The sequence below is a fragment of the Acomys minous genome, assembly GCF_964271855.1.
Source record: "Acomys minous genome assembly, chromosome: 20".
NCBI classification, from domain to species: Eukaryota; Metazoa; Chordata; class Mammalia; order Rodentia; family Muridae; genus Acomys; species Acomys minous.
In genome coordinates this window covers 4,552,789-4,574,095 of record NC_140502.1, presented here as the reverse complement: position 1 = coordinate 4,574,095, position 21,307 = coordinate 4,552,789, and the positions used below count along the sequence as shown (strand labels likewise).

At 50.7% G+C, this 21,307-nt stretch overlaps 1 protein-coding gene across 2 annotated transcripts in view; it reads right to left on the bottom strand.

Moving 5' to 3' along the window:
• Window positions 1-14,805: 14,805 nt before the first annotated feature.
• The window catches only part of WDR88 (WD repeat domain 88), a 34,300-nt gene continuing 27,798 nt past the window's right edge, over window positions 14,806-21,307 (bottom strand). For both annotated transcript variants that reach the window (XM_084770823.1, XM_084770824.1), the window contains exons 10-11: window positions 18,738-18,830; window positions 14,806-15,134 (exon numbers count right to left, since the gene is read on the bottom strand). In XM_084770823.1, coding sequence (XP_084626949.1) covers window positions 14,994-15,134; window positions 18,738-18,830 — 234 coding nt within the window. In that variant the 3' untranslated portion in view covers window positions 14,806-14,993. The remainder of the gene's footprint in view (window positions 15,135-18,737; window positions 18,831-21,307) is intronic.

Below are 21,307 nucleotides of genomic sequence, written 5' to 3'. Positions count from 1 at the left end.
GTTCTGCAGGTAAAACAAGCCAACCACAAAGGACAGGTATTGTATGATTTCATCCACATGAAGTTCCTGGAGTAGTGAAACCCACGCAGGCTGAGAGCAGAGAGACAGCTGGGAGGGTGGGAAATTTTTGTTTAGTGAGGCCAGAATTTCAGTTTGGAAAAAATGAAGAGGTCTAGAAATTGGTAGTGTCAGTGGTTATGTTACTCCATCTACACAGCCTAACTGTGAATTTTTTTTTAATGGTTAAATGGCACTATAGGTCTACAGTTTAGTGGCTCAGTGGTAGAGCCCCTGCCTAGAATCCCCCAGTGAGGGGCTGGGGTGTGGCTCAGTGGTAGAGCCCCTGCCTAGAATCCCCCAGTGAGGGGCTGGGGTGTGGCTCAGTGGTAGAGCCCCTGCCTAGAATCCCCCAGTGAGGGGCTGGGGTGTGGCTCAGTGGTAGAGCTCCTGCCTAGAATCCCCCAGTGAGGGGCTGGGGGTGTGGTTCAGTGGTAGAGCCCCTGTCTACAATCCCCCAGTAAGGGGCTGGGGGTGTGGCTCAGTGGTAGAGCCCCTGCCTAGAATCCCCCAGTGAGTGGCTGGGGTGTGGCTCAGTGGTAGAGCCCCTGCCTAGAATCCCCCAGTGAGGGGCTGGGGTGTGGCTCAGTGGTAGAGCCCCTGTCTAGAATCCCCCAGTGAGGGGCTGGGGTGTGGCTCAGTGGTAGAGCACCTGCCTAGAATCGCCCAGTGAGGGGCTGGGCTATGGCTCAGTGGTAGAGCCCCTGCCTAGAATCCCCCAGTGAGGGGCTGGGGTGTGGCTCAGTGGTAGAGCCCCTGTCTAGAATCCCCCAGTGAGGGGCTGGGGTGTGGCTCAGTGGTAGAGCCCCTGCCTAGAATCCCCCAGTGAGAGGCTGGGGCGTGGCTCAGTGGTGGAGCCCCTGCCTAGAATCCCCCAGTGGGGGGCTGGGGTATGGCTCAGTGGTAGAGCCCCTGCCTAGAATCCCCCAGTGAGGGGCTGGGGTGTGGCTCAGTGGTAGAGCACCTGCCTAGAATCCCCCAGTGAGGGGCTGGGGTATGGCTCAGTGGTAGAGCCCCTGTCTAGAATCCCCCAGTGAGGGGCTGGGGTGTGGCTCAGTGGTAGAGCCCCTGCCTAGAATCCCCCAGTGAGGGGCTGGGGTGTGGCTCAGTGGTAGAGCCCCTGCCTAGAATCCCCCAGTGAGGGGCTGGGGTGTGGCTCAGTGGTAGAGCCCCTGCCTAGAATCCCCCAGTGAGGGGCTGGGAGTGTGGCTCAGTGGTAGAGCCCCTGCCTAGAATGCCCCAGTGAGAGGCTGGGGTGTGGCTCAGTGGTAGAGCCCCTGCCTAGAATCCCCCAGTGAGGGGCTGGGGTGTGGCTCAGTGGTAGAGCCCCTGCCTAGAATCCTCCAGTGAGGGGCTGGGGTGTGGCTCAGTGGTAGAGCCCCTGCCTAGAATCCTCCAGTGAGAGGCTGGGGTGTGGCTCAGTGGTAGAGCCCCTGCCTAGAATCCTCCAGTGAGGGGCTGGGGTGTGGCTCAGTGGTAGAGCCCCTGCCTAGAATCCTCCAGTGAGAGGCTGGGGTGTGGCTCAGTGGTAGAGCCCCTGCCTAGAATCCCCCAGTGAGGGGCTGGGGGTGTGGCTCAGTGGTAGAGCCCCTGCCTAGAATCCCCCAGTGAGGGGCTGGGGGTGTGGCTCAGTGGTAGAGCCCCTGCCTAGAATCCCCCAGTGAGGGGCTGGGGTGTGGCTCAGTGAGAGAGCCCCTCCCTGGCTGACATGTGTAAGATCCTGGCTTCATTACTAGCACTTTATTAAAAAAAAAGTTTAAAATGGGGTCATATTGTGTTTATCTTACCACCGTTGTAAAGTTAAAATATTAAAAGCAAACTAGCAGTGTATATGGTTATAGTGACATTTCCATGGGAGCTCTGTGAGTAGAGTAGCCTCCTGGGTACTTAGGGCAGGTGCCCAGTATCTCTGTCTTCCAGGGTGGGGAGGGTGGAGTTGTGGTTACCGTGGGAGGTGCCCTGGCCACAGTCCACCCATCTAGCCATGTTCATCTGCAGGCACATCCATGGCCAGGCGCGTCTAATCACACTTTGAAAGCCATTGTTATCTGTTACATGTTTTAGTACATTTATTTATTTTGTGTGCACATATTATGGTTCACACATTGGGGGTCAGAGGGTAACTCTGTGGGTCCTGGGGGATCAAACTCAGGTTATCACACTCATCAGCAAGCACCTTTACCCAAGGAACCATCTCCCTGAGCCCCGTCGTTACAGACCAGCAGCAATAAAATCAATTTTCCTTCCATACTGTACAGTAACTTTTTTATCCTTTTTGTTTTGTTTTTTTGAGACAGGGTTTCTCTGTGTAGCCTTGGATGTCCTGGACTCGCTTTGTAGACCAGGCTGGCCTCAAACTCACAGCGATCCGCCTGCCTCTGCCTCCCGAGTGCTGGGATCAAAGGCGTGCGCCACCATGCCCGGCTCTGCATAGTAATTTTCAAATATAGGCTTGGATAAAGGGAGGAAATGTTTTAAAAGCACCATTCAAACACACACACACACGCATACACACACACACTTGTGTATGCACACACACAGACAGACACACACACACATATAAATGTGTACGCACACATGCAGGCATGCACATGTGTGCACACACACAGACACACGCGTACAGAGGCCTTCGTTGTCGCGTCAGTCAAGAACCTCCCCCTGGCCTTGCTGAAGCCCTTGGAACTGTGCTGAAACCATGATCACTGATGTGTTGCTGATTTAGGAAAGAGTCAATCCAGTCCAGTGCACCTCACAAGCCCTGCCCTGCTGAGAAGTGAAGGGGCCTACCAACCCCTGCTCCTGGGCCTGCCTCCTCAGTACTCCTCTTGGGATGTGAAGCTGGGAGCTCGGATCGCAAAGGTGAGAAACAGCTGCAGGGAGATCCGGCTGTCTGGTCCTTGCCAATGGCAAGCTGCGGCATCCATCACCCCAGGGGCTTGGCCCTCCTCCCTGAATGCACACAGACTCCCCCTAGTGGCCAGGGAAGGCAGTGGCACCGCCTGTGGTAAGTCGGGAGTTGCAGGAGTAGGGGTGGGTGAAGGGATCAGAAACCAGACATTTGCTTCTAAGTTAAACTTGCCAGACAGAAATGCTCGGCAGCAGCTGGGAGGCAGGTTCCAAGGCGACAAGACGCCGTGTTTGATTGTTTGTTCGTTTGTTTGTTTCGTTTTATACAGGAAGAGGGTATACGTGGACTCTAAGGTTCACAGGCTAGCCCAGATGAGCTCACTGGATACAGAAGTGACATATGTTTGTTGTTTGTGAAGTTAAAGAATGGACCACTCACGCCGGGCGTGGTGGCGCACGCCTTTAATCCCAGCACTCAGGAGGCAGAGGCAGGCGGATCGCTGTGAGTTCGAGGCCAGCCTGGTCTACAAAGTGAGTCCAGGACAGCCAAGGCTACACAGAGAGACCCTGTCTCGAAAAACCAAAAAAAAGAAAAAAGAAAAAAAAGAAAAGAAAAGAAAAAAAGAAAGGACCACTCTTGAGCAACGCTGTAATCTTTGCTAATGTTATTTCAGCAATCTTTTTATTTTTTTATTTTTTATTTGTTTTTCGAGACAAGGTTTCTCTGTGTTAGCCTTGGCTGTCCTGGACTCGCTTTGTAGACCAGGCTGGCTTCGAACTCACAGAAATCCACCTGCCTCTGCCTCCCGAGTGCTGGGATTAAAGGCGTGCGCCACCACGCCCAGCCGGTCATCCCTATTTTTTAATTAATTTCTTGAGTTAGCATACAAAACAATAGGTACACTATGACATTACCATGTGTGCATGGCACTGTACCCTGCTTTTATTCACCCTCTATTATCTTGTCCCCTGTCCCCGCTTTTCCCCCAGTCCCCTTAGTCTCCCAAATACTCCTGAATATATACATAAAAGAATGTATATAAATAAGAAAACATGCAATGTGTGGTTTTTTTTTCTCCCAATTACCTTCTCTTATTTTCCTCTTCCTTTATACCTCCCCGTCTACCCCCATTGAGACCCCTTTCTACTTTTGTGTTTCATTTTAAAGGGACTGGAGTGATGGGTCAGAAGTTGCTGCTCTGCTGCCCTCTTCTGGCCACTTTGGGTACTTCATGCCCATGGTGCACATACATACATACAGGCAAAAACACTCATCACCATAAAATTAAAATAAATACATCTTTTTAAAAAATTCAATTACAGGCCTGTAGAAGTGACTCGGTAGTTGAGAGCACCGCTGATCTTCCATAAGACTCAAATTTGGGGGCTGGAGAGGTGGCTCAGAGGTTCAGAACACCGGCTATTCTTCCAAAGGTCCTGAGTTCAATTCCCAGCTAACCACATGGTGGCTCACAGCCATCTATAATGTGATCTGGCGCCCTCTTCTGGCATACTGGCTCACATGCAGGCAGAATACTGTATAAATAATAATAAATCTTGAAGAAAAATAAAAGAAGAACCAAATTTGGTTACTTTACTAGCATGCATGTCAAGCGGTTCACAACCATCTGCAACTCCAGCTCCAGAGGATCTGATGCCCCTGGCTTTCTCAAGCACCTGCATTCACAGGCCCGTGTCCACATGCACACACATACACACAATTAAAAATAATCAAAATAATTTTTGAAAATTTGATCATATTACTATTAATTCTTTCACTACCTTTCCCCATCCTCTTTAACTTCTGTTAAGCAATAAATCTTTGTCCCCACTCCCCATCAGCCCCTGGCAATCACCATACCAGTGTCTATATCTCATTTAACTGGAATCATAGGGCATCTACCCCTCTGGGGCCGCCTCTGTTGCTTTTGAAAATGCCCGTAGGGGCCTGGAGAGATGGCTCAGCAGTTAAGAGCACTGACTGCTCTTCCAGAGGTCCTGAGTTCAATTCCCAGCAACCACATGGTGATCTGATGCATACTGTATACATAAAAAATAAATCTTAAAAAGAAAAGAAAATGCTCGTAAACACATTGATGACAGAAATGGACTCAGCCAGCAGTCCGGCGTTCTCACAAAAAGATCTGCACCCTCCCTTTTAGCTCCTGTCCTGCCTGGAAAGCAGTGCGCTCGTGGGACCTAACTGCCCCTGGAGTTTTCCTGTCAGTGTTATGTACATTACCAGGTGGCACCTTTGGATGGGCCTGTTCCAACTCCGTCCCTCGGAGCCCAAAGCAGTCTCAGTTTCTTGGTGACTGGGGGATTACTTGTCTTTGTAGAATACCGGTATTTCTAAAGCATATATTGTCAGGTCCTAGCCCGCGGGAAAAATCGAATCAGGGTTCACCTGAAAGAGGGAGTAGGGATTGAAAGTAAGATACAGGGTGCTGGAGAGATGGCTCAGTGGTTAAGAGTGTTGCCGGCTATCCCAAAGGTTCTGAGTTCAATTCCCAGCAACCACATGGTGGCTCATAACCATCTGTAATGTGATATAGCGCCCTCTTCTGGCTTGCAGGAGTACATGCAAGCAGAGCAGTATATACATAATAATAAATAAATACATCTTTTTTTTTTTTTAAAGCTGGGCATGGTGGCGCATGCCTTTAATCCCAGCACTGTGAGTTCGAGGTTAGGCTGGTCTACAAAGTGAGTCCAGGACAGCCAAAGCAACACAGAGAGACCCTGTCTAAAAAAAAACAAAAAAAGAAAGTAGGATACAGAGACGCAAGAAATAACGAATCAAGTCAGGACATTTCTGATCCAGGTTTCTCTTTAATGTGGACCAGTAAGACTTTATATAGTAAAGTCAATAGGATCTATTCTGATCCCTCTCTCCCTAGCTCCCAAGGCAAGAAGAACACAATAGCCTGAATAGCTCTCTGTAAGAACTTCCTTAACCCTCCAGGTGTTTCTCTGTAGGGACTCCCCTACTTTTTTCAAAGGTAAATAGTCCAAGGATGGCCTGGAACACAAAGACCTCCTCCGGCACAGCTCAGCAGCTGGAAGGTCACAGCATGCTGCCTAAGCGCGGGATTTCTGACACGTCAGAATTTGGCATGGCTCCCCACAATATGTTCCCATTTGCCTTCCCGAGACCTGTGGTTCAACCTGGTGTGATCCGTTTGGAGGGAAACAGGTCTTCAGAAATAGGATGAGAACAGGGCGTAGTGGCACACATGTGCCTTTTAGCCCCAGGATCTGGGAGGCAGAAGCAGGTGTGTCTCTGTGAGTTGGAGACCAGCCTGGTCTATTTCCCTGAGAGCCGTGTCTGTGTAGCGGGAGTCTGCCTCAAAAACAAACAAACAAGGCAACAACAAACCCCCACAGAAAGATGTGCCTCCTTAGATGTCTCGGAAAAGCACAATTCCACAACAGGCTTGACTCGCTCCCTCATCAAAGGGTTTCCAGGAGACTTTTTTTTTTTTAACGATTAGTGAATTGTTAATACTTTGGCAGGCAAAATAATTATGCCATAAAGCTCCTGGTGTCCTTCCAGCTCCTAAATCTAAAATAACAACTAAAAAAAAAAAACCAACCAAAAAAACAGTGAGGTGTCACTCAGCGGAGAAACACAGTCCTATCTCCCTACGGAGTGCCATGCCAAGACCTCAGCAATGTCCCTGGCACCGAGGGGAAAGGACAGAGTGCAGACTGATGTCATCAAGTTTACCCAGAGAGTCTGGATTTCCTTCCTCCACCCTTGAATTCTGAGTGTTTCACGAAAGAAGTTACATTAAAATAATAACAATAAAAAAAATTTTTTTTAAAGGATGGAGGCAGTAAGCCAAGAAAGCACAGTAATTCACTCCTTTAATCCCGGGATTCCGGAGGCAGAAGCAGGTGGATCTCTCGTGAGTGCAAAACCAGCCTGGGGGTGGGCTGGAGAGATGGCTCAGTGGTTAAGAGCACTAGCTATTCTTCCAAGGGTCATGAGTTCAATTCCCAGCAACCACACGATGGCTCACAACCATCTATAATGTGATCTGATGCTTCCAGCCTGCAGGGGTACGTGCAGACAGCACTGTAAGCATAGTAATAATAAATAAGATTTTTAAAAAAGAAATGTTTGTCCATGTTGTGTCGCTACTTCCTCCAAGACTGAGACATTGCATTCTGCAGGCGAACTCCTTACACAGAAAGGTAAACAAATCAAATAACTTCAGGAAGCCCCTGAAGCTGATCAGATTCATTAGCCCCCACCCCTTTACCAAGTGTTAACAAGCCAAGCTACGAAGGACTCCGAGATCAGACCAGCTGCCTTGAAGAGGCAGAAAGCAGCCCAACTGCGTGGAAGAGTGTCAGACCAATGGAGCCACTTGGAAAGGACACCCTCCAACCTGTTGAGCTGCCTGTAGGCTGCAGAGTGAGCTTCGGGTCCCCAGCTTTTGTGAGCTGGGGTGGACTTTGATGATACAGTTGTTTTTAAGTCATTTCTGCTTCTATAAGTAACCCTTCACCCATATTCCTGTAAGAAACTCCAATGAAACTCATTGATGCATCAAAATGGATTTCAGTGATGTCCTTACTTCGGTCCATCTTGGCCCCCTGTCTGGGAGTGTGTGTGTTGCATCTCCCCAGGAAAAAGTTTTGCCACACAACAGTCCATCCATTTCAATAGGGTTCTTTATTTTTCTTTAAGATTTTTTTTTTTCGTTTTTCCCCCTATTGCTAAAGGGTAGAAGTACTCCCATTTGCCTTAATTCTGTTGGCAAGAGCCAACATCTAATTCTATTGCCTGTGACATGTGGCTTCAAGTGGCCATGAGGTTGTAAAGTTGGGGTGATGGGCAGAGAATGAGCCCACCAAGAACTGTTGTGAGCTCACAGGGCCCGGGGTGTGGGTGGGTTAGCTGTAGGGACCATGACAGTGACGGCGGCAACAGTAATGAAATCTCTAAGGAAAAACTGGGACAGCTTCTGTGACAAGTTTATTTTTCTGGCCCTGGGAAGGCTCATTGTGACAGACAGACATATACATATACATATACATACACATACACACACACACACACACACACACACACACACACACACATATATATATATGTGTATATATCCTGTGTCCTCCGAGCATCTTCTCCTGGTGAGAGTCTTTTTTTTTTTTTTTTTTTTTTTTGAGACAGGGTTTCTCTGTGTAGCCTTGGCTGTCCTGGACTCACTTTGTAGACCAGGCTAGCCTCGAACTCACAGCGATCCACCTGCCTCTGCCTCCCGAGTGCTGGGATTAAAGGCGTGCACCACCACGCCCGGCCCCCTGGTGAGAGTCTTGCACAGGGAAAATTAGAGAGATTTCTCCTCACTCGTCAAAGCCCACAGTGAGGACAGTGCGGTTTGCCCTGGCCACTGTGGCTTCAATGGTTACTATTGATTACCGACCCGACAGTGTTGTGCGGTACCCACCAGAGACGGCTACTCATCCTCAGGCCAATAGGAGTCTTTCTTAGGCCGCCAGCGTCTACACTGGGTGTTCTGCGTCCCAGTGTAGCCCCGAGCCTTCCTTGGGGGTCAGTTTTTAAGCTCAAAAACCATGTCCTGAGTTGGCATACTTCAGCTAACAAGATCAGGCAGGCAGGAGCGGAACTACAGAAGCCGAAAAGCAAGGTTAGCACGTTTAGAGACTTGCCCAGAACAGTGGGCTTTGATGGATTAGGTCTTTGTCTTGGTTTTGGCAGGTGGTGCTGTCTGCGTGCTGAGTTTTATAGTCTGAATGGTTCTTCCATCATGGAGTCAGTTGTGCTAAGGTCTGTGTCCCTGTTACAAAGTACTTAGAGTCAGCCTGCTGCCTGGGAAAATTTGTACATTATGTATATGTATATGTGAACATATATACAAATTTATATATATATATATACACATATTTATATACATACAATATTTAGAGCAGTTTTTATCTTTTTCCATGCCATGTGTCACTGCTGTTTGTCTGTTTGTGGCATAGTCTCACTTTGTAGTCTGGGCTAACCTGGGACTCACTTCTCAAACTCTGTTTCAGCCTTCCGAGTGATGACATCAGTAGTGGCCACAGGCAGGTGAGCTGGGCAAGCCCAGGTAATGGGCCTCTGAGGGGATGGTAAAGCCCAAGTCTAGTCTGTGCTTGATTTTGCATACAAGAGGCAGGAAGCTGATGGAAAACCAGACACTGAGCTGGGCGTGGTAACTCACACCTGGAACCCCAGCCCTTAGAGGTGGAGGCAGAAGGATCGGATGTTCAAGGCTAGATTTACCTATAGACTACAGCGAAACTTTGAGGCTAGCCTGGACTACATGAAACAAAATGAAGGAAGAGGAGAAGGAGGAGGAGAAAGAGAAAGAGGAAGAGGAAGAAGGAAGAAAAAGAAGAAGGAAGAAGAAGAAGGAAGAAGAAGAAGAAGAAGAAGAAGAAGAAGAAGAAGAAGAAGAAGAAGAAGAAGAAGAAGAAGAAGAAGAAGAAGAAGAAGAAAGAAGAAGAAAGAAGGAAAGGCCGGGCGTGGTGGCGCACGCCTTTAATCCCAGCACTCGGGAGGCAGAGGCAGGCGGATCACTGTGAGTTCGAGGCCAGCCTGGTCTACAAAGTGAGTCCAGGACAGCCAGGGCTACCCAGAGAAACCCTGTCTCGAAAAACAAAACAAGAAAGAAAGGAAGGAAGGCAGGCAGACAGGGGTGGCACGGTGGACGGGAAGCTTAGCAGTTAAAACACTTTCTATTTTTTTCAGAGGACCAGAGTTCAGTTCCCATCACCCACGCCATACGGCTCACAGCTACCTGTAACTGCAGCCAGTTCCAGGGCATCTGGTGCCCCCACCCACACTCACATGCACACCTCTGCACAGGGACAAACACACACACACGTAATTAACAATAATCATAAAAGAAATCAGAGTCTGAGCCTTGCCACGAACCTTCCTGGTGTCGTGTGGGCATAGCTCGCTTGGAAACGGTCACGGTGCTGTGCTTTTGCGTTTCCGTTACTGTCGTTTCATCCACACTGCACCGAACAAGCCCAGAGCTCAGTCAAGGGGCGTAGTAAGAGCAAACACAGCAGTGAATGACCCCGCGGCTCAGACCGAGTTCTCGTAGACGCGCTGCGCGCGGGCGGGCACTGTTAGCACACGCTCTCCAGCCAGGACCGTCTAATGGAGATGCCGCGTGGACCACACGTGGGACGCCACAGGGAAGTAGCTGGAGCCAACGCCCGGCTGCGGTGCAGCTCTGTGGTACAGTCAGGGTTTAGCATCTGTGAGACGTTCATCGTATCTAATCACCAATACCCAAACAAACAAACAAACAAACAAATAAAAATGATAAGAGAGATCGGGACGAGAGAGAGAATCCACTGGTGAAATTGCTTCTGCTTTTGCCGGGGACCTGAGTTCAGAACCAGCAGCCATGTCAGACCACCACGTTGTCTCCAGCTCTGGGGGTGTCGGGGAGTAGGGTCTGACACTCTCTTCTGGCCTCTGTGGGCACCTGTACACACTTATATATACTCACTTACACACAAACTTTGTTTGTTTGTTTGTTTTTGTTTTTCGAAACAGGGTTTCTCTGTGTAGCCCTGGCTGTCCTGGACTCACTTTTTAGACCAGGCTGGCCTCGAACTCACAGCAATCTGCCTGCCTCTGCCTCTTGAGTGCTGGGATCAAAGGCGAGCGCCACCACGCTCAGCTATACAAACACTTATAATAAGTCTTTATAAAAGTAATTAAACTTAATGATACACTTTAGACAAAAGTGTTCAAAATAGTGTTGTTTCAACATATAATCAAATTCATTTTTCCAAGTTAATAATTCAATATTTTTATTTTAACGTTCTCATAAGAAGTCTCCCAAATCCAGTATTTACACACAGACACACACACACACCTTTTTTAAAAAATTTATTTATTTATTTATTGAGATAGGGTTTCCTGCATAGCCCTGGCTGTCCTGGACTCGCTCTGTAGTTCAGGCTGGCCTCAAACTCACAGAGATCCACCTGCCTCTACCTCCCAAGTGCTAGGATTAAAGGCGTGTGCCAGTACGCCTGACCACACACCACCTCTTAAGGCTCACCTTAATTCAAATGAGCCACATCTCTACCACTCAAAACTAAACTTGCTGAGTATGCCAGCACAGTCTTGCAATCTCAGCTCTGGCAAAACCAAGCCAGGAGGATTTTAAGTTCAAGGCCAGCCTCAATTATGTAGTCACTTCAAGACTAGCCTGAGATGTGTTGTGGGACCCTGTCTCAAAACATCAAGGGCTATAGCTATAGCTAAGTGGTAGAGCCCCTGCCTAGAATCCCCCAGTGAGGGGCTGGGGTGTGGCTCAGTGGTAGAGCCCCTGCTTAGAATCCTCCAGTGAGGGGCTGGGGGTGTGGCTCAGTGGTAGAGCCCCTGCCTAGAATCCCTCAGTGAGGGGCTGGGGTGTGGCTCAGTGGTAGAGCACCTGCCTAGAATCCCCCAGTGAGGAGCTGGGGTGTGGCTCAGTGGTAGAGCCCCTGCCTAGAATCCCCCAGTGAGGGGCTGGAGTGTGGCTCAGTGGTAGAGCCCCTGCCTAGAATCCCCCAGTGAGGGGCTGGAGTGTGGCTCAGTGGTAGAGCCCCTGCCTAGAATCCCCCAGTGAGGAGCTGGGGTGTGGCTCAGTGGTAGAACATTTACTGAGTATGTACATATAAGGACATCTACAGCCAGCATAATCAGGGATGTTCTCTCTCTCCCTCTCTCTCTCTCTCTCTCTCTCTCTCTCTCTCTGTGTGTGTGTGTGTGTGTGTGTGTGTGTGTATCTCTTGTCTTTCTGTGTGTGTCTCTGTTTCTCTTTGTCGGTCTCAACCTATCCACCAGTAGAATTGTGTAATTTGGGACATACAAATACCACCCTTAAAATGTGGCTGAGAAACGTCCCTGGCGTTTTTCCACCGGCAAAACATCGTGCCCTTGCCTCCCACAGCTACCATGTGTCAGAGCGCGGCCGACCCTGGACCTGCCTGACCATTGCTTGTGGTGTCACTGCTTCTTCTATGTGGTTCCTGGCGCCAGTCTGGGTGCTTCGGGTCTGGGTCCCTCGGGTCTGGGTCCCTCGGGTCTGGGCCCCTCGAGTCTGGGTCCCTCGGGTCTGGGCCCCTCGGGTCTGGGTCCCTCGGGTCTGGGTCTCTCGGGTCTGGGCCCCTCGGGTCTGGGTCCCACGGGTCTGGGTCCCTCGGGTCTGGGCCCCTCGGGTCTGGGTCCCACGGGTCTGTCCCACAGGTCTGGGCCCCTCGGGTCTGGGTTCCACAGATCTGGGCCCCTCAGGTCTGGGTCCCTCGGGTCTGGGTCCCTCAGGTCTGGGTTCCACAGGTCTGGGCCCCTCAGGTCTGGGTCCCACAGGTCTGGGTCCCACAGGTCTGAGTCCCTCGGGTCTGGGTCCCTCGGGTCTGGATCCCACAGGTCTGGGCCCCTCAGGTCTGGGTCCCTCAGGTCTGGGCCCCTCAGGTCTGGGTCCCATAGGTCTGGGTCCCTCGGGTCTGGGTCCCTCAGGTCTAGGTCCCACAGGTCTGGGTCCCACAGGTCTAGGTCCCACAGGTCTGCATCCTGAGCCCAGCAGGTTGGGGGACATAGACAGACACCCGAAACCCTGCAGGCAGACAGGGGCGAGATGTGCACCTCCTCAGGTGCTTCCCCAGCAGTGGTGGGTCAGGGCCTCAGTGGCTGTAAAGGCAGTTCCGCCATTGCTTCCTGAGCACCGGGCATCCAGCGGCGGTCCCCTCCCTCCCAAGAAATAGAGTCTCAGTTGGTCATGAGTGAGAAATCAAAGGCAACTTTGCGCGTGAATTAGGGATTTATAAACCCTGGGCAGTTAGGGAGAATGTGTCTGATTCGCTGAGCCTAAGAGTGCCAGTGACACACACAGTGCCTTAGTAACATGGGGCCTTTCTCACAGGAAGGAAAGCCGTACTTAATTATCCTATGTGTGAAGGGGATGGTGCCAGAGGCATAATTAAAGGCCATTTGTTGGAGGCTGAGATCTCAGCATGGGGTGGGGTACTTCCTGGAATTCCCTGAGATTGTTATCAGGAAAGGTAGAGCCTGTATTTTCTTTTAGGACTATGTGATGCCTCCTACAAAAACCTGGAATAGCCAGATCAGGTGAGAAAGGGAGTCCGGCTATCCAGGAATCTTTTCAATCATTTCGAGGTTTAGAGAAGCCAAGAAAGAGGATGTGGAGACTCATCCTCCTCCCCCCCCCCCACGCCCCCGTGAGAGCACTCGGGGGACATCTATTTGACGACCTTAAGAGGTAAAGGCTAATAGGGAACCCGAAAACGTCTTCAGCTAAAATGTCTCATCCCCGACAGAGACTTCCAGTAAGAGCGCTCGCAAAAACGTATCTGAAGTGCACAGACACTAACCGAGGCACCGCTGGGATTCGAACCCAGGATCTCCTGTTTACTAGACAGGCGCTTTAACCAACTAAGCCACGGCGCCGCCCGTCTCGGCAGTGCGAGAAACCGGTTCCCATTTCTAGTGAGCTCATGAGCTCTGCGCATGCGTGCACGGGGTTTTTTTTTTTGTGCTGGCAGGGGAGCGCATGCGCACTGCAGCTCCTCGCTTGTGCTGCCATCCGAAGCCTGAAAGGAGCTATGGGGGTTCTGATAGGCACCGCGGAGTGGGCGGGGTGGTTTCCGGTCTCGGCAGCACCACCTTTTGAGCTTTGTCCTCTGCGGGTCGCGCTCGTCGGCTGAGAGTGGCTCTGGGAATCTCAACGCAGCCCCCAAGCGCCCCCGAGACACCCCCACCCCAGGGCGGCCGGGCTTTCCCGTCTGGTGAGCTGCGGCCATCCGTGCCTGCCCAGGCCCATAACAACTTCTGGAGCCAGAGAGAGACAGGGATCCTTAGCGCGAGTCAAGGCCCCCACCCCACCCCACCCCAATCCAGGCTTTCCCCGAGTCGTTCTGGGGTTACCGTGCCAGCCAGCCTTGCACTCCTCCGGCCTTACTCCGGCAGGAGACTGACTCATTTGCTGAACCGATCTATGCACACATGAATGCAACGTGCACAGAAACGTGGTAACCTGGGTGTCCATCGCGGAGGAGGAGGAAGGTGTGGAGACGACGGGCGTTCTAATCAGCCCCAGAGTGGAGAAGAGCACTCACCGGCATCTTAATGATGAAAAGAGCCCTCAAACCTGTCTAGGGGTGTGCTGAAGAGATGCAGGTTCAAGCCTGTAATTCCAGCTCGCAGGAGGCAGAGGCAGGCGGATCGCTGTGAGTTCGAGGCCAGCCTGGTCTACAAAGCGAATCCAGGACAGCCAGGGCTACACAGAGAATCTTCCAAAAACCAAAAACCAAAATAAATAAATAAATGAATAAAAATAAAATTTAAAAAGACTCAGGTTCAATTCCCAGGACCCACAGCCCTCTCTCTATTCGAGGGCATACATGTATCACCATCTTTTGGCATCGGTGGGCACTGCGTACACGCGAGGCACATACAAAACACTCAGACGCACGAGGAGGATGGAAACCGCCACCTGAGAAGACCCTTCCGCACCATTACAGAGAGGACCGAGCTCCTACATAGCCCTTGAACCTGGAAGGGAGGAACCGTATTGAATCCGTGACTGTCACGATGCTTTGCCGTCCTCGTCCACAGAGCGGGACCCCACACATCATCTTTCCTTGACGAACGCGTCCCAGTTGCGAAAATGAGACCGATGAGCAGCCAGGGTAGAAAGTTCAGAAACAGTTAACTGCTTCCACAACTCCCCCCCTCCCCAACACTTGTCTTAAGGGAAGCTAGATTTATTTCTCTATTAAAATTAAACATGCTCACCTCTGAAGGGTTGGCGGGGGGGGGGAGGGGGGGAGGGGGGACGGTGGAGGAGGGAGGTGGGAGGCGGGGGGGGGGGTGGAGAGGGCGCAAGGAGGCAGTACCATGCTGAGCGTCTAGGGGGGGGGGGGCCTGGCCCTGCCTCTCTCTGATGGGTGCAGTCAGATGGGAGGCCCCGCAGAACACTGCAAGCAGCGGGTGGCGGTGGCCGATGCTCAAGTTACTGGAAGCCTCCCCCCCCCCCCCCACACACACAGGGCAGCCATCAGTTTTCCCTATTCTCCTGTGAGGACGAGGAGGAAGAGCTGGGTGATAAGTTCTCTCTCTGGCAGAACATACAGCGGTTGGACGGCTTAGAAGAGTCGTCGCTTTCGGTGGCGGAGAAGAGCTGGCTGCAATGCGTGCACTGCCGTGAAATAGTTTCGAGAAACAGAAAGGAGATCAGGCTGTGAGCGTGGGATCCCGTGGCCCACCAGCAGCTAGCCTGGATTGAGCCGAGGGGAGCCCTTCCTTCTCTTGAGTCTCTCAGCCCACAAACTTCCCAAGGCAGGATGGGAGCATCTGACATGGGCTTCTGCCCAGCGTCTCCCTTTAAAGCTAAGAGGGTACCCCAGGCTGGCTCCTCATGCAGCTGCATGCTGGGGAAGAGGAAGACGAGTTTTGCCCCGCCCTTGCCCACGGCTCTCTGGACAGAGTGGTCCAGAGGGAAACTGTGGGATCCAGGAGTGTCCTGACTCCTTGGATACGCTGAGGATGCCTGATGTGCACCAGAGTTAGAAGGAAGCAAGGATTGGTTTCTCTTTTTTGTTTGTTTGTTTTTCAAGACAGGGTCTCTCTGTGTAGCCTTGGCTGCCCTGGACTCACTTTGTAGACCAGGTTGGCCTCGAACTCACAGAGTTCCACCAGCTTCTGCCTCCCGAGTGCTGGGATTAAAACGGGTGCGACACCGCGCCCGGCCCAAGGATCTGGTTTTATTTTGAGACAGGGTCCCAATATATATCTATTTCCCAGGCAGGCCTTAACTTAAATCCTTCTGCCTCAGCCTTCTGAGTAGCTAGTTCTTTTTTTTTTTTTTAATATTATTTATTTATTTATTTTGTGTATGAGTGCTCTATCTGCGCTCTGTACACCTGAAGAGGGCATCATAATCTCATTTCCTATGGCTGTAAGACACCATGTGGTTGCTGGGAACTGAAACGGGACCTCTGGGAGAGAGCATCCAATGATCTTAACCACTGAGCCATCTCTCCAGCCCTGAGTAACTAGACGAGATTTCTGAGAGAAACGGGGCATTTCTTTATTATTGGTTGGCTTGTTTGTCTGTTTTTAAAGGGCATCATATCCCCCTGGAACTGGAGTTAGGAGTGGTGGTGGGTGCTGGAATCGAACCCTGGTCCTCTGTAGGAGCAACAGGTGCTTTCAGCCACTAGGCCCTCTCCCTAGCCCCTATGTATTTTTCTTTAGTTCTCGGAGACAACGCCTCACTAAATCTCGCGGGCTGACCTCCAACAACTCGCAATCCTCCGGCCTCAAGCTCCAAAGTGCTGGGCCTCCAAGAAGGAAGCACCTCGCTCAGCTCCAGACAAGGATTTCAACCAGCCTGTGTGGGGTCCGGTCTCTTCCTCCCAAAACTCCTCCCAGCAGATATGGATGCTCGCCAGTGATTGAGTCGGGTGGGGATGGGAGTGTGGGGGGGGGCTCTCAGGCCATGCCAGAGGCCTCTCAGGGAATCCCAGCACACACGCACATGAACACACAAATCTGCAAGGCATCAAGTGTGTACCCTGCCACTCCGTGCTCCTGTACTGTGCTCCCCCTAAGAACTCGGGGCCCTTGGAAGCCTGTGCCCGACATAGACCTGAGAAACCCAGGTGCTGAGGTTTCTCCTGTGAGTTTGAAACAAGCCAAACACAGTAGCTTTTGGTGGTGGTGGGGGGGGGGGGGTTCAAGACAAGGTTTCTCTGTGTAGCCTTGGCTGTCCTGGTCTCTGTGTAGCCTGGCTGTCTGCTTTGCAGACAAGGCTGGTCTCGAACTCACAGAGATCCGCTTGCCGCTGCCTCCCCGAGTGCTGGGATTAAAGGCGTGCGCCGCCGCCACCGCCTGGCTCAGTAGCTTCATTTTCGCTACAGTTCTGTTTGGCTTCTTTAAACTTGGAGACTTGAACAGCCTTCCTTTCCAGCTTGCTTCTCACCCCAGATCAACTGAACTCAGGGAGGCGGCCACTCCTAGGCCAGCTAGGATGTGTGGGGGTGGGGCGGGGGTGGGGAGTTGGGGTGGACAGATGATCTCATCTCTCTATAGCCAGTCCCTTCCAGAGTCTGTGGACTAACACGGCCACAAGAACTGAAGACAAGGGTCTCCTGCCCGTATCCTCAGTGCTGCCCTCACCTTCGCTGCGGTTTCCAGCCAGAGCTTGGGAGAACTTGGAGGTGGAATGGCCACGCCTTTTGCCTCTGAGGCCAGTCCTGGTGAAACTGGTGTGCCAACCCTGCCACCTAGCTCTTGCACCAAATAATGGGTTTCTGAGCCTTTCACGTGGAACGTGGGGGTTAGGGGGGCAGGGCTTCAGTCAGGCTGTCCACAGCTGGAGGACAGCACAATTCCAGAGGGATCTGGCCACTCCTCTACGGACTGCCCCTCCCTCGGGCCACGCCCCTTCCATAGAACCTCACCGCCCCCAACTCACTCAGACTTAGCCTACTTACTGATGCCTCAGAGCCTGCCCTGGCTGTTCCCGCTGCTGGCACCTTCCCCTAAATACCTGCCCCCTGCCCCCACACAATCCCCTTCAAGTCTACAACATCTGCTGCCTGTGTCCCGCTAAGATCTCTACCCTGACAGCAGGGCATGCACACCTTTAATCCCAGCACTCAGAGGCAGAGGCAGGTGGCTCTCTTGGGAGTTTGGCGGAGGCCAGCCCGGTCTACAAAGAGAGTCCAGGACAGCCAAGGCTGCACAAAGAAAACCCTGTGTTGAAAAGCAAAACAAACCAAGAGGCCTACCCTGGCTGCCTTTTCCAGCATCACAGAGCTAGAAAGATGGCTCAGAGGTTCAGAGCCCTTTCTGCTCTTCCAGAGGTCCTGTGTCAGGTGTCTCACAGCTGCCCGCAACTCTAGCTCCTGGGGGATCTGCACTCACATAGCAGACACAGACACACACACACACACACACACACACACACACACACACACACAGAGCTAGGGAGCACACCTATAATCACAGTACTCGGGAGACTGAGGCAGGAGGATCTCTGTAAGTTCAATGTCAGCCTGGTCTACATTGCTAGTTCCAGGACAGCTAGGGCTACACAGTAAGATGCTATCTCAAAAATAAATATATAAATAAAGAAATAAAGAAAAATGAAAAGTTTTAAGTAAAATAAACTAAACAGAGGTTAGGAGTGAAAGGCCTGTGTTCTATCCCACAATAAACAAACAAACAAACAAACAAACAAACAAATAAGCGGTGTTGCACATTTATAATGCCAGCAGTTATAAGAATAAGGAAGGACAACCTAGGGTATAGAGCAGAAACCAGCCTCAGAAAACCAAATGAATATAGATAGATGCTCCTCCCCTCCAGCCAGTGTTTTTCCCCCCTAAATGTTGCTGCTTTACCATGCAACCACGTATTTTCCTTGTATCTGTCCACTTGTCTCGCCTTTTAGAATTTAAGCACCCACAAGGCTGAGGTTCCATTTTTGCTTTTCAGTTGTGTCCCTGGGGGCCCAGTAAATGTTTGCTGGGGGGGGGGCGGGAATAAGCTGAGTTGGTGAAGGTTTACGGGCTTTTTTTGTTTTTTTGTAAGATTTGTTTATTATGTATACAGTGCTCTGCCTGCATGTACACCTACACACCAGAAGGGGGCGCTATATCTCATTACAGATGGCTGTGAGCCACCATGTGGTTTCTGGGAATTGAACTCAGGACCTTCGGAAGAGCAGACAGTGCTCTTAACCTCTGAGTCATCTCTCCAGCCCCTCACGGGCTTACTTTCACCCAAAACCAACCTGCTTGACGTTGAAGCCCATGGCCTTTCTTTTCTCCGTTACCAAAGGAATTTTGTCAATTTCTTCAATATTCCATAGTCTCAAGGAGTTGTCCTACAAGTTAAACAGAGCCAGGAGTCGCAAAAACAAACAAACGCAAAACCCAACACAAAGCAAAACAGAGCACTGTGAAGCTGTGGGTAGCTAGATCTGCTCCCGCTAGAGCATCAGACCCAGTCCCCAGAACTGCATAAACCAGGTGTGGTGGTTGGTACACGCACGCCTATGGTCCCAGAACATGGGAAACAGAGGCAGGAGGAGCAGGAGCTCAGGGCCAGCCTGGGCTACACAAAAACCCGTGGCACAGCTGTGCGATGGGGTAGCATTTCGAGCTCAGAATAAGTGAGCTGTCGAGCCCTCCCCCTGCAAAAAAAAGACATAGAGATGGAAGATGCAAAAATACATATTCTTGAGCAAAAGAGGTCAGTCTGAAAAGGCTACAGACTGTAAATTTTATCTACCCAGCATTCCAGGAAAGCAAAGAATACTGTGCATGGGGGGCGGGGGAGAGACACACCTTCCACTAAGCCTTCTGCGCGGCTCATTAACTGATAAGAATTTAAATGGAGAGGTTGGAATGTTGCAAGTCCAGAGCCGGATCATCACAGGCCACCTCTAGCACCTCTCACAGGCCCTCGTGACTACCTGCCTCTGACGTCATCTAATGTCTCTGCTGTGACTGTGAAGTAAGCCCTTTGGGGTCTCCCAACGTGCAAAGACAGACCACACACGCCATCACCACTTCTACCAACCAAAAGGCTAAATCCCGGCCAGACAAAAGCTGAGGTCTGCAGTCCAGGCTTCTCCTGTTATCCGTGACCTTCCACCAACGTGCTTTGAAAGGATTCGTATTCCCTTTGTTCCGTTATTATAGAGCCTTGATGAAAACTGATCCCACAGTGGAGCTGGAGAGATGGCTCAGAGGTTAAGAGCACTATCTGCTCTTCTGAAGGTCCCGAGTTCAATTCCCAGCACCCACACGGTGGCTCACAACCACCTGTAATTGAGATCTGGTGCCTTCTTGTGGTGGGTAGGCACATGTGTGGGCAGAATACTGTATAAATAATAAATAAATCTTTTTTTTTTTAATGTTACCATGGTGGAGCGCGGAGCTTGGCTCAGCCTGGTGCTGTGCTCCTCTGCCGTGGACACTCATATTTGACTTCAGAATAAACTATCTCTTATCATCACCTTTTGTGTACATGTGCTGTGTGTTGTACGTGTGTGTAGTATTGTACTGTGCATTGTGTGTATTATGTGTGGTGTGTTTTGTGTAGTGTGTGTAGTGTCTGTGGGTGTAGTGCGTGCTGTGTGTGCTATGTGGATGTTGTATGTTGAGAGAGTGTTGATAAGAGACAGTTAAAGAAGAAAGTGCTGGCGGGGATTATGGGGGGAAAGTGGAGCTTTAAAGAGCTGATTGAAATTTTTCAGGCACTAAAATTATTCTATAGTTGGTTTTTTTTTGTTGTTATTGTTGTTTGTTTTGTTTTGGGTTTTTGTTGTTGTTATTTTTGTTTTTTCGAGACAGGGTCTCTCTATGTAGCCTTAACGGTCCTGGACTCACTTTGTAGACCAGGCTGGCCTCGAACTCACAGCGATCCGCCTGCTTCTGCCTCCAGAGTGCTGGGATTAAAGGCGTGCGCCACCACGCCCGGCCTATTCTATATTTCTATAGACAACTATAATGATAGATGCATGGCATATATTTGACAAAACTCATAGAATGTACAAAAAAAAAAAAACAAACCCAAGCAACAGAAACCAAGGTGGTACACACCTGCAGTCCCAGCACTGGGGTGGCTGAGGCAGGGGACTTCCAGGCTTATGGTCAAACAGGCTGAGTTGGGGTGAGCAAGACTTGTACAGGTGGAGTCAGAGAACACAACTCTGTGATCTCTGGGCTTTTTTTTTTTTTAACTAACTAAAATAATGCCAGAAAGAAGTGCAGTTTTCTTGTAGCCTTTTTACCCCAGTGAGATTGACTTTCTTGGATGTCCAAGTCCATCCTACAAAGCAGTAAAGTGCTAAGTGGGTGTTGTCTACTGTGTCCATCTGTTACAGCGGCAACAAAGTCCCATTGATTGCGTGTGGCAGTTCCTAATTAAGCAGTTGAAACTAAATCTCTTATAGAGAGACAAAAGCTGCAATTTGGAAAACAGCTCCACTGACCCCCTGCACAGGAAAAGTGACAGGTTTACCAATAGTTACTTTCCACAGTGTATGGAGTAGTTGCTCAAGTTCTGGCAATGGGGCCAGTCCCGCCTACTGGACTCCATAGTGAGATGTCTCAGAAAACCAAAAATAAGCAAACAATGTGACGTCAGGGCTGAGGAGATGGCTCCGTGGTTAAGAGCACTTACTGTTCTTGCAGAGAACGTAAGTCCAGGTTCCAGCACCGTCTGTGGAGTGGCTTGCAACCACACATAACTCTCCTTTCTACCCTCTGAAGGCATTGGTTCTCTGTCTCCCTGTCTCTCTGTCTCTGTCTGTCTCTCTCTCTCTCTGTCTCTGTCTGTCTGTCTGTCTGTCTG